The sequence below is a fragment of the Gopherus evgoodei genome, chromosome 16, assembly GCF_007399415.2.
Source record: "Gopherus evgoodei ecotype Sinaloan lineage chromosome 16, rGopEvg1_v1.p, whole genome shotgun sequence".
Lineage (NCBI taxonomy): Eukaryota > Metazoa > Chordata > Testudines > Testudinidae > Gopherus > Gopherus evgoodei.
The window spans coordinates 13,176,404-13,191,887 of record NC_044337.1 but is presented as its reverse complement, the minus strand read 5'-3'; the positions used below and the strand labels follow the sequence as shown (position 1 = coordinate 13,191,887).

At 46.7% G+C, this 15,484-nt stretch overlaps 1 protein-coding gene across 14 annotated transcripts in view; it reads left to right on the top strand.

Annotated features, from left to right (window-relative positions):
• The window catches only part of DNM1 (dynamin 1), a 105,851-nt gene that overhangs the window by 78,081 nt on the left and 12,286 nt on the right, over positions 1-15,484 (top strand). For all 14 annotated transcript variants that reach the window (XR_003996851.1, XR_003996849.1, XR_003996850.1 and 11 more), the window contains 3 exons: positions 7,858-7,967; positions 8,724-8,835; positions 12,514-12,525. Coding sequence is in view for 10 of the 14 variants with exons in the window: in XM_030535967.1 (XP_030391827.1) it covers positions 7,858-7,967; positions 8,724-8,835; positions 12,514-12,525 (234 nt within the window). In the remaining 4 variants the exon portion in view is untranslated. The remainder of the gene's footprint in view (positions 1-7,857; positions 7,968-8,723; positions 8,836-12,513; positions 12,526-15,484) is intronic.

Genomic DNA, 15,484 nt, shown 5'->3' with positions numbered 1-15,484 from the left:
AGAGAATAGGGTGTAGGTGTGGTGAGATGGCGGGTCAGAGCAGCACTGGCTGAGTGTGTGTGTGTGTGTGTGCGTGCGCGCGTGCATCATGCCGCAATCAAGAGCCAGGGGATTTACCTCCTGGCACCAGTGCTTTAGCTCTTGTATGGCTCTTGTTACCCCCAAAGCTGAAAAATCATACACTAATGAGCAGCAATATGGGTCTAATTGCCCTTTGAGGATATTAGTCTGAATATTGCTCCAGGGCACAGATGCAGTGCCCCCAGAACCTGGGAACCTGGCGCTAGCGTTCTGTATGATGGAATTCACTGTCTTCCGAGTTTAAGAGAATGAAGCCTGGTGCTAATGTATTGGCTCCTTCTGCACTTAGAGACTAGGAGTATAAATCCTTACATGTGTGTATGGCTCCCAGTGCACATTAGAGTCAAGGGTCCAAAATCTGACCTCAGTTTCACTGGTGTAAATCTGGAAAAAGTGCTAAATCGTGATCACATTAATGTCAATGACAAATTCCCATTAGCTGTAGTGGGTCCAGGTTTTGGTCCTAACACCACTGAATACACTCTAGATTTACCTTGGTGTAACGGAGATCAAACTGTTGAGTGCAAATCCTGGCACTAGTGCAATGGTGTGGGAAGTGACAGCATGAAGAGGCTAGAAGCATTAGAGAAGCAATTCCTATAAGATGAAGGTGAAGAACTCTAAGGCCTTGATGGAAACAAAATGGGTACAGGGTGAAGACACACATACACCATCACCTACAGGGGTGAAAGTAACTTAAAGGACTTACCAGTTCTCCAGAGTCCTTAGGAAGGGGCGGGGCCTCAACTGGAAGAGGCGGGGCCTCTACCAGAAGAGACGAGGCCTTTAAATCCCCAGGTGTTTTAAATCAGGATTTAAAGGGTTCGGGGCTGGGACTGTGGTAGCAGCAAGTGGGAGCCCCGAGCCCTTTAAATCACCCCCAGAGCTGCCAGCTGCAGCGGCCCTTTAAATCACCCCTGGAGCTACCAGCTACAGAGGCGTCTGGGAGCCCCGGGGGTGATTTAAAGGGCCTGGGGCTCCAGCTGCTGCTACCACAGCAGAGCCCCAGGCACTTTAAATCACCATCAGAGGGGGCCCCAGCCTCTGGCAGAGCTTTAAATGGCCCTGGACTCCGCTGCAGTAGCAGCAGCCAGGAGCCCCGGTGGTGGAGCCCCAGCCCCGAGCCCTTTAAATCACCACCAGAGCCCCGCCACCGCTACCCCAGGGCTCCAGCACCGGGTTCGGGTGGCGATTTAAAGGGCCCCAGAGGGTAGCAGCAGTGGGAGCTCTGAGCCCTTTAAATCACCACCTGAGCTGCGCTGCTGGAGCCCCAGGATAGCAGTGGCAGCCGGGGGCTTGGGCGGTGATTTAAAGGGCTCAGGCTGCCACTACCACCCGGGCCCTTTAAATCGTCCCCGGAGCCCTGCTGCCAGAGCCCAGGGGTAGCAGTGGCAGTGCTTCAGTGGCAAGTTAAAGGGCCTGGGGCTGTAGTGGTGGCTGAGCCCCTGGCCCTTTAAATTGCCGCTGAAGCCCCGCTGCCACTATCCCAGGGCTCCAGCAGGCTCTGGGGATGATTTAAAGGGCTCAGGGTGGTAGCGGCTACCCCCAGACCCTTTAAATCATCCCTGGAGCCGTGCTGCCAGAGCCCTGGGGAGGCGGCGGTGGGGCTCCGGTGGCTATTTTAAGGGCTGAGATGGTAGTGGCTGCTGCAGCCCCAGACCCTTTAAATAGCCACTGGGGCCCCGCTGCCGCTACCCCAGGGCTCAGGGGATGATTTAAAGGGCCCAGGGCGGTAACTGCCGCAGCTGCCCTGGGCCCTTTAAATCGCCGTCCGAGCCCCATCACCACTTCCCCAGGGCTCTGGCAGCAGGGCTCTAGTTGCAATTTAAAGGGCCCAGGGCTCCAGCCGCTCCTGGGAGCTCCAAGCCCTTTAAATGGCTGCCAGGAAAGCCAATCTGCCCCGGTACGGCGCACCGGCTCTTGCCAGTATGCTGTACCGGGGCATACAGGGTTACTTTTGCCTCTGATCATCTAGGTCCTAGGACCTGGGGAATTCTGTTGCTTTCACCACTTGATTGCTTGATTGTTTTGCTATGAGATGTTTCTTCTTTTGCACCCAGCTCCAAACTTTTCTGACATTGTGAGGATGTGAGGAGCATTTTCTAGGTCTTATTCCTTTAGCTGCCATCCACATTGAAGTTACTTTCTTGGGTAGCAGAGAGATCGCATATGGGTGATGTATAAGGAGCTTCAGTAGGAGAGATTGCAGTAGGACTGGTTGGCTTGCCTGGGGGCTTAGCAATGGGTGTTCATCTCCTCTAAATCACCAGTTCATTTGCAACCTGGAGCAGTAGTGACTGAAAGTTATTGCAATCTGGAAGCTGTTAGGTGATTTTCAGAATGCAAAATAACTTTATGGGTCTCAGCAAGATTCCTAATCAATAGGCATCTGTGTCACAAAAATACTCACCCCCCTCAATTGAGACTAACTGGCACCTTGGCTGTACAGGGAAATTGAGGTCTGAATACCATTTCTATCTTTGGTCCCTCTGGATCAGTGGTGGGAAGGGTATGGGAGCTCTGCTGCTGCCCAAGCTGTCCCTGTTCTGTCCATCCCAGAGAACATCAGTTTCCAGGACATCTTTCCCAGCATTACATTATATTGTAACAGATAATGTCATTTGATCTTTTCATTGGGGATCTGAGACATGTAGAGAAGTATACCAGTATACTTGGAAATTAATGTGACTTAGTGAGATAGCTGACTAAGGCCAGTAGGGCTATTATAATGGTCAGATCATCTTCTTTTGGCTTTGATACAATCTGCCTATGAAATGTGTCAGCAGCATCACCATCCACAGTTGCTTCTCTGCCCTTGTGTTTTCCAGTTAGATTTTGGGATCTCTGCTAGCAGCCTGCTTGCATTTTCTTTTTCCTTTTCCCCTGTGAGGGATCACATTTCTCCATGTTTCCAGCCGAGGCAAGCATGACGTACACACCAGAACCCATACACAAGGGGGACGGTTACATACATAATACATTTCTATTAGAGTAGTCAGACATCTGCACTCTGCTTCGAGGTGAGGCGTTTGGTATAATGGCTCCCTCTCTTGATCACTTTTGGTATAGCAATACCTGACTAGAGCTGTACGCTTCCAACTAGCTCCCTTGGGCCAAATTCAGCTCTCAGTTACATTGATGTAAATCCAGTTAAACTCCAGTAAAAACTCCATATCTTTCCCTGAGTAAGAGAGAGGAGAGTCTGATCTTCAGTTTTTAGGGTTAAAGCCAAAAAATCCCCTGATTTCTAACCTCATCCATCTCTGAATACAGATTTCAAAATTAAGCTTAAGTCCGAAAAAATCAGGGCCTAAATTCTGGGCACCTTGTTTTTTAGCTGCTTAATTTGAGACACTTTAAAGCATAATTAGAAAGCTCTTAGCCCTCCCACTCTGAAAATCAGGTCCCCGAAAGGTCTCAAATTGATCATCCCAAAATTGAGGCATCCAAAATCATTCCTCACTTTTGAAAATTTAGGCCTCAGTTTTTAAGGTTTTCCCCACATGTTCAGCCAGCCATTTCACCTGGGGTTTTGAGTAGTCAGAAGGACACTGGCTCGAATTTTCAATGATTGCTGTTAGTCATTTTCCATATAAAACGTCTTTAACTGATCCTCAAATATCCCACACCACTCCAACCACAATGGCTCTTGGTGCCAGAGAAGAGCCACTGGAACCCCACTTTGTGTTTTTTGTAACTACTATTATTTAAAAATTAACAAGAGCCCTTCATAGTGTAGGATGAAGTAGCAGGATGGATCAGGTGTGTCAGATCTTCTAAGACAGAAGATGGTTTAAATTCCATTAATTCTTATGAGAAACTATCAACTTTTCTGTCAAATGATTGGCTTTTCTGCAGATACTTGAAAATAAGGTTAATAATGAAAATAAGACTTTTTAACCTGCAGTCATGACCACATCACTTTGTCTTACTTGATTTGTTTAAACTCAGGTTTAACAAAGAATAAACCCCCCAACTCAGTTGGCTGGTGGCCTTTACAAGCAGATAGCAGTATGCTATAATGAGACCAGGAGTCGAGGTATCTGTGGTGAGAACAGCCACATGCCACAAATGGTAGAGAGCAGAATGGGATGGAGCTACCGTGACCGGTCACTGGGAAATGCTCTCAGCGATTAATACACAAACTTGAGGGAGGGTGCACAGAACAGATACAGCACTGAGTGTGATATAAATGCCTAGACAGATCAGATAGGTAGACAGTTTGTAGCTGTGAGCACCCTGCTCAATCACTATTTAAAGAGATGATGGAGTCAGGCTGAGAGGGCCTGGGTGCTGACTGGCTGCTGGAGGGGATAGGGGAATCAGGCTGTCAGGGTGCCATTGCTCACTAATTGTCTTATGGGGTAGGAGAATCAGACTATGAGGGCTCCCTTGCTGACTGACTGAAGGAGCAGAGGAGGTGGGCTGTGAGGGTCCCATTGTTGACTGACTTCTTGAAGGTATGGGGGAATTGGGCTGTGGCTAGTGCCCAGTTCCTGACTGACTTGAGGGACTGTGGGAATCAGGCTGTGTGGGTGACTACTTTTGTTGGATGGAAATAAGGGAAAACCACATGAAAAATAAGGGACATTGTAAGGGAATACCATTTCCCTTCACATATCGTATTTTTTTCTCAAATGCACATTTCTACTGCCCTCAGGTATACGAGGTAATTATCATAAGTATCAATTTAATGTTTAAAATGGTTCTTATTTTTGATGGATTGGACCCCTTGTGAAGCCACCTGATGCACCGAGATACCACTGAGTCTACCTGTTCTGCCAGCATGGGCCTCCTTTAACCTGTCTTGCTGAGCCAGGCACTTAAAACTTCCTCTAGCACACACGCAGGCAGGGCCACACCCAGCTGCAGATCAGCTCTGGGAAGACTCAGCTTAGGGGACTTGCTGCAGCACTCAGATGTCCACTTCCCTTGCCCAAAGATATATTATGAAATTCGCCGCCTCCCTCAATGTGGAGAGAGATGTGCATACTTCTTAGTCCCCCAGGTAGAAATTACTGAAACTGGGTTTAATAATAAACAAAATTAATTTTATTAACTATAAAAGGCAGATTTTAAGTGGTAAAAGGGGTAACAAACAGAACAAAGCAGATTACTAAGCAAATGAAATAAAACATGCAAATTAAGCTGGTTTCACTAAAGAAATTGGTTACCAGTAGTATTTCTCACCCTAGATATTGTTGCAGGCAGTTTGCAGAGTTTCTGTGGCTCAGAATTCCAGTTATATTCCTTTTCAGACTGGACCCGTCTCAGTCTGGACTACCCCTTGCCTTCCCTTTTGCAGTCTTTCTTCTTGGGTCGACAGGCCATTGAGAGGAGGAGTCCTATTTGCCTTCCTCCCTACCCTTAAATAGGATTTACATAAGGTGGGAATCCTTTGTTCCCCAAACTTGACACCCCCCCCCTTCCCTTACAGTGGAAAGTTACAAGAAGTCCTGGGTAATGTTTTAGTATCAGGTGACAAGACCATCTGATGCTGTGGTATCACAGTGTCCATGAGTCAGTGGCAATATGGAGCGTCCACAGGAAGGCCAAGCTTTTCACAGTCCATTGTCCTTGCTTATTGGCCTTTCTGCCCTGTCTGGCTTTTCCATTGTTGTACCTGAAGTGTTATCAGTGGGCGTCATCGAAAGTAGCATAGCTGAAATACAGATACATAGTCAATATTCCTAACTTCAGAAACAGAAATGACACAGGCATACACATTGGATAATCGCATTCAGTACATCATAACCTTTCCAACCATATCTCACATGAGCCATCTTGCATAAAGTATATCTCAGTTATGTCATATTCATATCATAAGAATATTTTCATAAAGAATATGGAATGACACATCGCATTATTATCAGTTTTAATACATTTCAATACATCTTAAAATAAGAGATGGGTGGTCACCCTAAGGGGCAATTCAAGGAAATAAGAGAGGGTCCCTTAAAATAAAGGATGAATAGTCACTCTAGCCCTGTTGCTGACTGACTCCCTTGAGGAGATGGGGGAACTGGGATGTGAAGGCTCGATTGCTGTCTGACTCGTAATGTGGTAGCTGAATAAACTGTTAGGCCCCTATAGCTGGCCGACTCCTTAAGGAGATCAGGGAGTTAGTCTATAAGGGCACCATTGCTGACCAAGTCCTTGAGGGCATGGGAGAATTGGGCTGTGAGTCCTCAGTTGGTGACTGACTCCTTGAGAGGATGGGGAATTGGCTTGTGAATGCCCCACTGCTGACTGAGTCCTTGAAGTGATGTGGGTGCTGTTGCTGACTGAGTCCTTGAGGTGATGGGAGAGCTGGGCTGTGAAGGCTCTGCTGCTGAGTAACTTCTTGAGGAGATGGAGGAATTGGGCTGTGGGGGCCCCTTACTGACTGACTCCTTGAGTGGATGGGGGAGCTGGATTGTGAAGGCCCTGTTACTGACTGACTCCTTAAGGAAACAAGGAAATTGGGCTGAGAGTGCCCAGTTGTTGTCTGACTTAATGAGGTGATGTGGTAGGTAGGCTATGGTGTTGCTGTTGCTGACTGACTCCTTGAGGCAATGGTGAATCTGGACTGGGAGGGCCCTCTTGCTGACTGGATCCTTGAGGGGATGGGGAGTCAGGCTGTGAAGGCCTTTCCTTTTGATGACTGTTTTATGGGATGAGAGAATCAAGTTGTGGGGCTAGAGTGTAAGAGAGCCCTTGCTGACTGACTTCTTGAATGGATGAAGAATTCAACTGAGAGTCCTTGCGGGGAGCTGGGCTGTGACAGCTGTGCTGGCTGATTCATTAAGGGAAATAGGGAATTGGGATATGAATTCCCAGTTGCTGTTTGACTTATTGAGGTGTTGTGGTAGCTAGGCTATGGTGGTGCTGTTGCTGACTGACTCCTTGAGGGAATGAGGAGTCAGGCTGTGAATACCCTCTTGCTGACTAATTGCTTTCTGAGATGCAGGAGTCGAGTTTTGGGGGCTAGACTGTGAGGAATCCCTTGCTGACCGACTTCTTGAGGGGATGGGGAACTGGGCTGTGAGTGAGGGCCCATTTACTGGGTGACTGTTTTATAGGATGGGGAAATCAGGCTGTGAGGGTCCTGTTACCTACTGACATCTTAGGGAAATAGGGGAATCAGGGAGTGGGGGCCTCACTGCAGACTGACTTGTTCAAGGAATGGAGGAAGTGGGATGTGAGAGTCCCACTGCTGACTGGCTTCTTGAGAGGATGGGGGAATTGGGCTATGAGGGCCCTATTACTGACTGGCTCCTTGCGGGTGTGGGAGATTTTGTCTGTGAGAACTCAGTTGCTGACTGACTGGTTTATGGGATAGAGGAATCAGGTTTGAGGGGTCCCTTGCTGACTGATTTTTTGGGAGCATGGAAAAATTGTGCTGTGAGTGCCCACTTACTGACTGACACTTTGAGGGGTTGTGGGAATTGGGCTTGAGTACCCTGTTGATAACTGACTCCTTGAGATGATGATAGATCTGGACGCCTTAGGGACTCCTTGCTGACTGACTTCTGAAAAGGATGGGGGCCCCATTGCTGAATAACTGCTAGAAGGGATAGGGCAGTCAAGTTGTGAGGACTGGATTGTGAGGGCCCTCTTACTGGCTGACTCCTGGAAGGGTTAGGGGAATTGAGCAGTAAGGGCCCCATTGCTGATTGACTTTTTGAGGGAATAGGGGAGTGAGGCTCTGAGGATCCCACAGCTGACTGACTCCTTCACCAGATGAGGATTTGGTCAGTGGCAGTGAGTGACCAGTTGCTGATCGTCTTCTTTCAGGAGAAGGAGAAGAAGTACATGCTGCCAGTGGATAACCTGAAGCTGCGGGATATTGAGAAGGGCTTCATGTCCAGCAAGCACATCTTTGCTCTCTTCAACACTGAACAGAGGTACTGTCTTTTTCCCAGAGAATGCTGAGCTCTTTCCTAGAAGTGACCTAAATCACATCTCTGACTTCAGCCTTGTACAGTATTTGGGGGATATCCTGGAATGGGATAGCGAGTTACAGAGGAGAGGGAGTAGAGAGATGAGGGCCTCTCAGGAATGTTGTCCTGATAGGATGGACATCTCCTTAGAGGACAGTCATTAGGAAGAAACTCCTTTTAAAAGGAAACACTCTGGGATCCTTCCCTAAGCTCTTATAATCATGCCACTTACTTTCTTTGCTGCAGTTCATTGTGATCCCAGCTTTCAACTAGCCAGGCTGCCTATCCCCAGGGATCTCTGCCAGGGCCAGACAGCAACTATTTGAACCTCTCTTGTTTCTTTCAGTTGGATAATAAAGTTAGTCCCAAGAATTCATGAGCCCAGAGTATCAAGTGAAGAAATACATGATTGAATGTGTTTGGAAAGGCAGTCTTCTCTCATACCTCCCAAGAGTGGTCTCTTCAGGACAGGGTTGGGGTCTGCTGGGGGATTACAGTGAGGAGAGCTAGGGTTAATAATGGAGAGTTAATTCCCCCCCCTCACCTTTTCATAGGGTGCAGGGGAGGCATGAGGATATTAGCAGATGGTGAGAGGATAGTCTACTTTGTTACTGATGTGCAGACACACTAAGGATTTTAGAACACTGGTAGAGATGGAGAAGTGGTTGCTTTCCCATCTGGGGAAGGTTGAAGTAACATGTCTTTTGTCTCACTTTTTAGGAACGTTTACAAAGACTATCGGCAGCTGGAGTTGGCATGTGAGACCCAGGAGGAGGTGGACAGCTGGAAGGCGTCTTTCCTGCGTGCAGGAGTGTACCCAGAGCGTGTTGGGGTAGGTTGGGGGCTTGGTTTTCAGCAATAATGGGATGAGAAAGGGTGGCATACAAGTGTCTTAGGAGCAACCACTGAACTACAACCCCTTGAGTTAAACTGGACGCTATTCTGGGGGACCTTATCTCCATCACCTCCTGCTGCAGGGTAGAGTTGGAAGGCAGGCTGAACTTCTTGCCCTCAGCCTCCTCCGGTACGTGATACTTCTTCCCTTGATGAAGATGCACAGGGTATAACCATTAGCAACTTTCAAATGGGGGATAAGGGGTGGACCTCAAAGATAATCCCTTCTGGCTTCTATCCTCCCTATGGGCTGTAAATCTAGATATATGAGATTTCTCAGACAGACTGGGGAGGTAGCTCAGGTCTCCAGTGATAAACTCTGCTCAGGAGAGATGAGGAGATAGGAGGAGCAAGGTGAATGTAACAATGACACCTTGCTGAAGGCATTTCCATAGCCTTAGGACTTGTGCTTCAGCACAAGGAAGAAGGGAATGGCCAATAACACAATCATTTGAAACTGTTTAACGACTTCACTCCTAGATGGCAAGAGACTCCCAAATAGAGGCATAATGGTGGCCAGTGTTATTATTCATCAGTACCTTTACTCTATGGCCAAATTTGGAGCTCCATCAGCTTTGCCAGAGCTGTGTTTTCCTATCAGGAAGGGGTTTTCTTATATTTTGCTTGTTTGATATCTTATTCCCCTACAGTAGAAAGGTCCCTTTTCTTAAATATGTAGGATATGACCTACTGTGTTTCCTTGAAATTTTCCTGCAGCCCTTTAATGGCCGGTGTTGTGTTCTCTCAAGAAATTACCTTTAAAGCAGCAGTATTATTACATACCGTACTGTACGCTCCTGTAGAGTTAAAGAGACATCCCTGAAACTTTTCCGTCTCTGACAGTGGGAAAAGTCATTAAAAATACTTACCTATTAGAGCCATGAAAATTACTCACCTGTCATTTTTTTCAGACAGTTGTGTTTCTGGTAGAGGTTCGTCCACCTTCTCTGCTAGACTTGCAGATGATTGTTTTTCTTGATTACTTTTTATCTTATAACCATTTGATGGGAAAGGAACTGAGGGCTAAGGTCCCTTTGGGCCATATCCAAAGCTCCTGAAGTTAATGGAAGGACTTCCAATGACTTCACCTATTGTTGAGGCAGTGGGAAGATTTGGAATATTTTGTGCTGCTATCGGGCTGTTGTGATCCCTGTCCAACACTTAGGCCTGGTCTACACTACACGTTTAAACCGATTTTAGCAGCGTTAAACCGATTTAACGTTGTACCCGTCCTCACAACAAGGCCCTTTATATCGATATAAAGGGCTCTTTAAATCGGTTTCTGTAGTCCTCCCCAACGAGAGGAGTAGCGCTAAAATCGGTATTACCATATCGGATTAGGGTTAGTGTGGCCGCAAATCGACCGTATTGGCCTCTAGGTGGTATCCCACAGTGCTCCACTGTGACCGCTCTGGACAGCAATCTGAACTCAGATGCAGTGGCCAGGTAGACAGGAAAAGCCCCGCCAACTTTTCAGTTTCATTTCCTGTTTGCCCAGCGTGGAGCTCTGATCAGCACGGGTGGCAATGCAGTCCCAAATCCAAAAAGAGCTCCAGCATGGACCGTACAGGAGATACTGGATCTGATTGCTGTATGGGGAGACAAATCTGTTCTATCAGAGTTCCGTTACAGAAGACGAAATGCCAAAGCATTTGAAAAAAATCTCCAGGCTATGATACAGAGTCCACAGCACAGTGCTGCGTGACATGCGTAACAGAAACCCAAAGAATCAAATGGACGCTCATGGAGGGAGGGAGGGAGGGAGGGGGTACCGAGGGCTCCAGCTATTCCACAGTCCCCACGGTCTCCGAAAATCATTTGCATTCTTGGCTGAGCTCCCAATGCCTGTAGGGTCAAACACATTGTCCGGGGTGGTTCAGGGTCTATCTCATCAATTTCTCCCCCCCGTGATAGAAAAGGGGAAAAAATCGTTTCTTGACTTTTTTATATGTCACCCTATGTATACTGCATGCTGCTGGTAGACATGGTGCTGCAGCAGTAAACAGTAGCATCCTCTCTCCACCCCTCCCCAGTGGCAAACGGTACAGTGCAGAAGGACTGATAGCCGTCCTCATCATGAGCTCATGAGTGCTCCTGGCTGGCCTCAGGTGAGGCCGCCCGAGGGCACCTGGGTAAAAATAGGAATGATTCCTGGTCATTCCCAGTAGCTGGTACAGAACAGCTGGTAACCGTCCTCATCATAGCAACTGGGGGCTGAGTTCCATCAGCTCCCTCCCTTTCATGTGTAAAGAAAAGATTCTGTACTGCCTGGACTATCATAGCAGCGGGATGCTGGGCTCCTCTCCCCCACACCGCTTAATGTCCTGCCTGGACTATCATAGCAGCTGGAGGCTGCCTCCCCCTCATTTTATCTCAGTAACAAGTCAGTGTTTCTTATTCCTGCATTCTTTATTACTTCATCACACAAATGGGGGGGACACTGCCACGGTAGCCCAGGAAGGTTTGGGGAGGAGGGATGCAACGGGTGGGGTTGTTGCAGGGACACCCCCTAGAATGGCATGCAGCTCATCATTTCTGCGGGATCTGACACAGAGCGGCTGTGCTCTCTGGTTCTCTGGTACACTTGCCCCATATTCTAGGCAGGACTGACTATTTTTAGATACCATAAAGGAGGGATTGACTCGGGGACTCATTCCCATTTTTCTCTTTGCGCCCCCGGCCAACCTCAGCCAGGGGCACCCATGACAGCAACAGACGGTACAGAACGACAGATAACCGTCATCTCATTGCCAATTTACAATGGCGCAGCAGATGGTACAGAACGACTTATAACCGTCTCTGCCGTCATGCAAAGGCAAATGAATGCTGCTGTGTAGTGCTGCAGTATCGCCTCAGCGGCATCCAGTAGACATACGGTGACAGTAAAAAAAAGCTGAATGGGCTCCACGGTTGCCATGCTTTGGCGTCTGCCAGGGCAATCCACGGAAAAAGGGTGCGAAACGATTGTCTGCCGTTGCTTTCCCGGAGGAAGGAATGACTGACGACATTTACCCAGAACCACCCGCAACAATGATTTTTGCCCCATCAGGCACTGGGATCTCAACCCAGTATTCCAAGGGGCGGGGGAGACTACAGGAACTATGGGATAGCTACAGAATAGCTACTCACAGTGCAACGCTCCAGAAATCGACGCTAGCCTCAGACCATGGACGCACACCACCGAATTAATGTGCTTAGTGTGGCCGCGTGCACTCGACTTTATACAATCTGTTTTACAAAACCGGTTTATGTAAAATCGGAATAATCCCGTAGTGTAGACGTACCCCTAGGCACAAAACCCCATGTGAGGAGAGAGTAACAGAAGCAGCCATTGCAGATAAGTAACTTTCCCATGACATCCATCTTTAATGAGTCATTTTCCTTTGCAGAGGTTCCATTTTGGTCATTTCAATTTAGTTAATGACCCACTCAGCCTCTGTGGCCCAGGATGACTTAGTCCCTTTGACCTGTGTTTTGGATTGGGTTTGGTCTTATTTCCATTTAATGCTATAGTAGATGCTTCTCCTGCCTCTGAGACCAACTAAAATCTGTTTTTTATTTTTGTCACTTTTGTTTTTGTTTTTGTTTTTTTTTTGTGCTCAAACTGACCTGCCAGGACAAGGACAAAGTAAGTGACACCCCTTCTGCCTGTACTGCCCCTTGGGGGCTCTTATCAGCTAGTTCTGATTTACTTGATTTTCTTTTTCAGTTTCTTTCTCCTTTTTTTCCCCCTTTTTCATAATCTCCTGGGAGGCAATCACTTGTTCTCCCTCTGTCTTTGCACCTCCTGTCAGATCGTCTGCTGTTTGTTTCCGTTCTTGGCTTGGGTTTTCCTTTTTCTCTTTTTATTCCCCCTCTTTGGTATTTGATTTCTGAGTCTCATCAGAGCTTTATTTTTGGCATTTTACCCTCTGTTTTAGAGTCATCATGTTTGATTTCCAGCACCCTAACCCCATGTTTCTCAGACCGTGAATCCTTCCATCCCTTTGGGGATACATACGCTCCTTCCAGCTGAAGCTCAAACAAAAAAACCCTGGGGGAAACAAAAGAAAATTTTCCTTTTCTTGGTTAATTGTTTTCACTCAAATTGGAGACGATATTGGGCTTCACTTCATGTCCTAAACTGCGGCAAGTCTATCAAAATGGGACAGTGTGAGTGAGGGAAACTTAAAATAAGATGAGTAACATTTTTAATAGCACATTGAAACACACACAGCAAAATCTTTCATGTTTTGGAATTAATTCTGAATGGATGAGTCTTGGCAGGTGTGCTATTGTGTTGCTGTGCCCTATTGGTTAACAAATTTAATTCTAGAGATAGCTGTATGCTGTATTTCAGTTATGGGTGTAAGGATTTCTTTCTTTCTTTCTTTCTTTCTTTCTTTCTTTCTTTCTTTCTTTCTTTCTTTCTTTCTTTCTTTCCAAAGTGGTTTAATTTGGAAAGAGGTTCCTGTGTTTAACGCACAGGACTTGGAGTTAGAAGACATGTTTTTTTTGTCTGAGCTGTTCCACTGATGCATTATATGACCTTGAGCAAAGAACTTCATTTCTGTGGGCCTCAGTTTCCCCACCTGTATAATGGGAGTGAGGCTCTCTTACTTCACAGAGAGGTTGTGAAGATTAATTAATGTTTGTTGATCCTTAGAGCTGAATTGAGCTCAGGCATGGAACATTTTAGCCCAAATGGAGAATTTTTTAGAAAATTATAAATGTGAAAACAGGAGGTTATAGTACAGGGATCAGCAACCTTTGGCTCGCGGCCTGTCAGGGAAATCCGCTGGTGGGCTGGGATGGTTTGTTTACCTGCAGTGTCTGCAGTTTGGCTGATTGCAGCTGCCACTGGCCGTGGTACGCCGTTTCAGCCAATGGGGGCTGCGGGAAGCGATGCAGGCTGAGGGATGTGCTGGCCGCTGCTTCCCGCAGCCCCCATTGGCCTGGAATGGCGAACTGCGGCCAGTGGGAGCTGCAATCAGCCGAACCTGTGGACACTGCAGGTAAACAAACAGTCCTGGCCTGCCAGCGGATTTCCCTATCAGGCCATGTAACAAAGGTTGCCAATCCCTCTTATAGTGAATAATCCCAACAGAACTTTAACTATTGAATAATGTAGGGTTCAATCCTGTGGACCCAGGTCTTGATTCTCCATTGCCCTGCACATTTTATAGTCATTTACAAGATTGCAAAGTGAATGTGAATGGGTGTAAAATGCTACCAAATCTGAGTGGTCTCACAGGACATTCACAATATCTACACTAGGTGCAGAGCAACAAAAATTGAACCCTCTTTTTCACGTGAGTATCCTCATTGAAGTCAATGGAACTACTTATGTGGTAAGGGACTGCTGACGTGACCAAGAGTTGCAAGATCAGGTTCAAAGTTCCTAAAGCATTTTGGGAGCCTCTAAGATTAAAGCTGCTATAAATGTGTAAGGTATTAATGTTAAAAATATTAATACCAATCTTCATAATACTTGGACTATTCACTGTATGGAATCCTGAGGGAAATGACTTGGCAAGCAGAACTTGTATTAATAAATCCCATTCCAAATATGTAAATTTTTAAAATATTTCCTACCCTGGAGATCCTGTCCCAGTCAAGGGAGGCCTGACTGTTTCTCGTGCTGCCACATTTGAGTTTTCCACCTATTGTAATTCAGGGACTGGGCCAATAGGGTCTAACTCCTCAAGGCAGAGACTTGGCATAGTAGCCAGTCTGAGCAGGGTGTTCACTCACATTTTCATTAGGGGTAATTTCTTCCTGCCCGCAAGCCAGCTACCCTCTTCCTTTTCTCCTCCTTTGTATCAGCTGCAAATGGTGCCCTCACACAGCAACTGCAAGACTGAGTACACTTTTCTTGAAACTATCACTGTTCCTATAACCACCATTAGCACCCAGAAACTCCAGTGGTGAGCACATTAGGTACCTATATGGATAGATAGACACTAAGTGGTGCTAAAGAGCTATATAAATTGCATCCTCACACCCCAGTCCTGCATATGAGGGCAATTTGAGAGTCAGCCTGAGCTGGCTGATAGAACTAGAATCTAACGCTTCTCTCAAAGGTTGCCATCCTTGTCATTGTGAATCAGTCCACTTAGGCATTCTGAGTCATAACATGTAAGCATGAATACATACAGATGTGCATGTGCGCACACGCACACACATATACACACACACATGCAATGATATTGTGTTTGCAGTGCATTTTATATTCACCTACTCTTATACACACACTGGTGCATTTATGTTCACTCACCAGCACAAACACTGGTATGTTAGTGTTTATTCCCCTCCACACACATTAGTGCATTGGAGATCACTTTGTGCGCACAGACTGGGTACAGTTTTGTTCACATGCATGGTAGCTGGTGACAACAATTTAAGGAGGGCAGCATGCTACTAAAGATCAACTTGTGAGTAAACTGGCTCTGCATTACTCCAATAACCAAGTGTAGTGCATTGAAATAGGACAAAATGATACAAACATGGAACTCAGATTCATGGCCCTTCCTCTAAATTGAGCTGGGAAAGGGTTACCTGGTTATACAAGCTGAGTACTGTATTGGGAATTACAGCTCAGAAGAAAA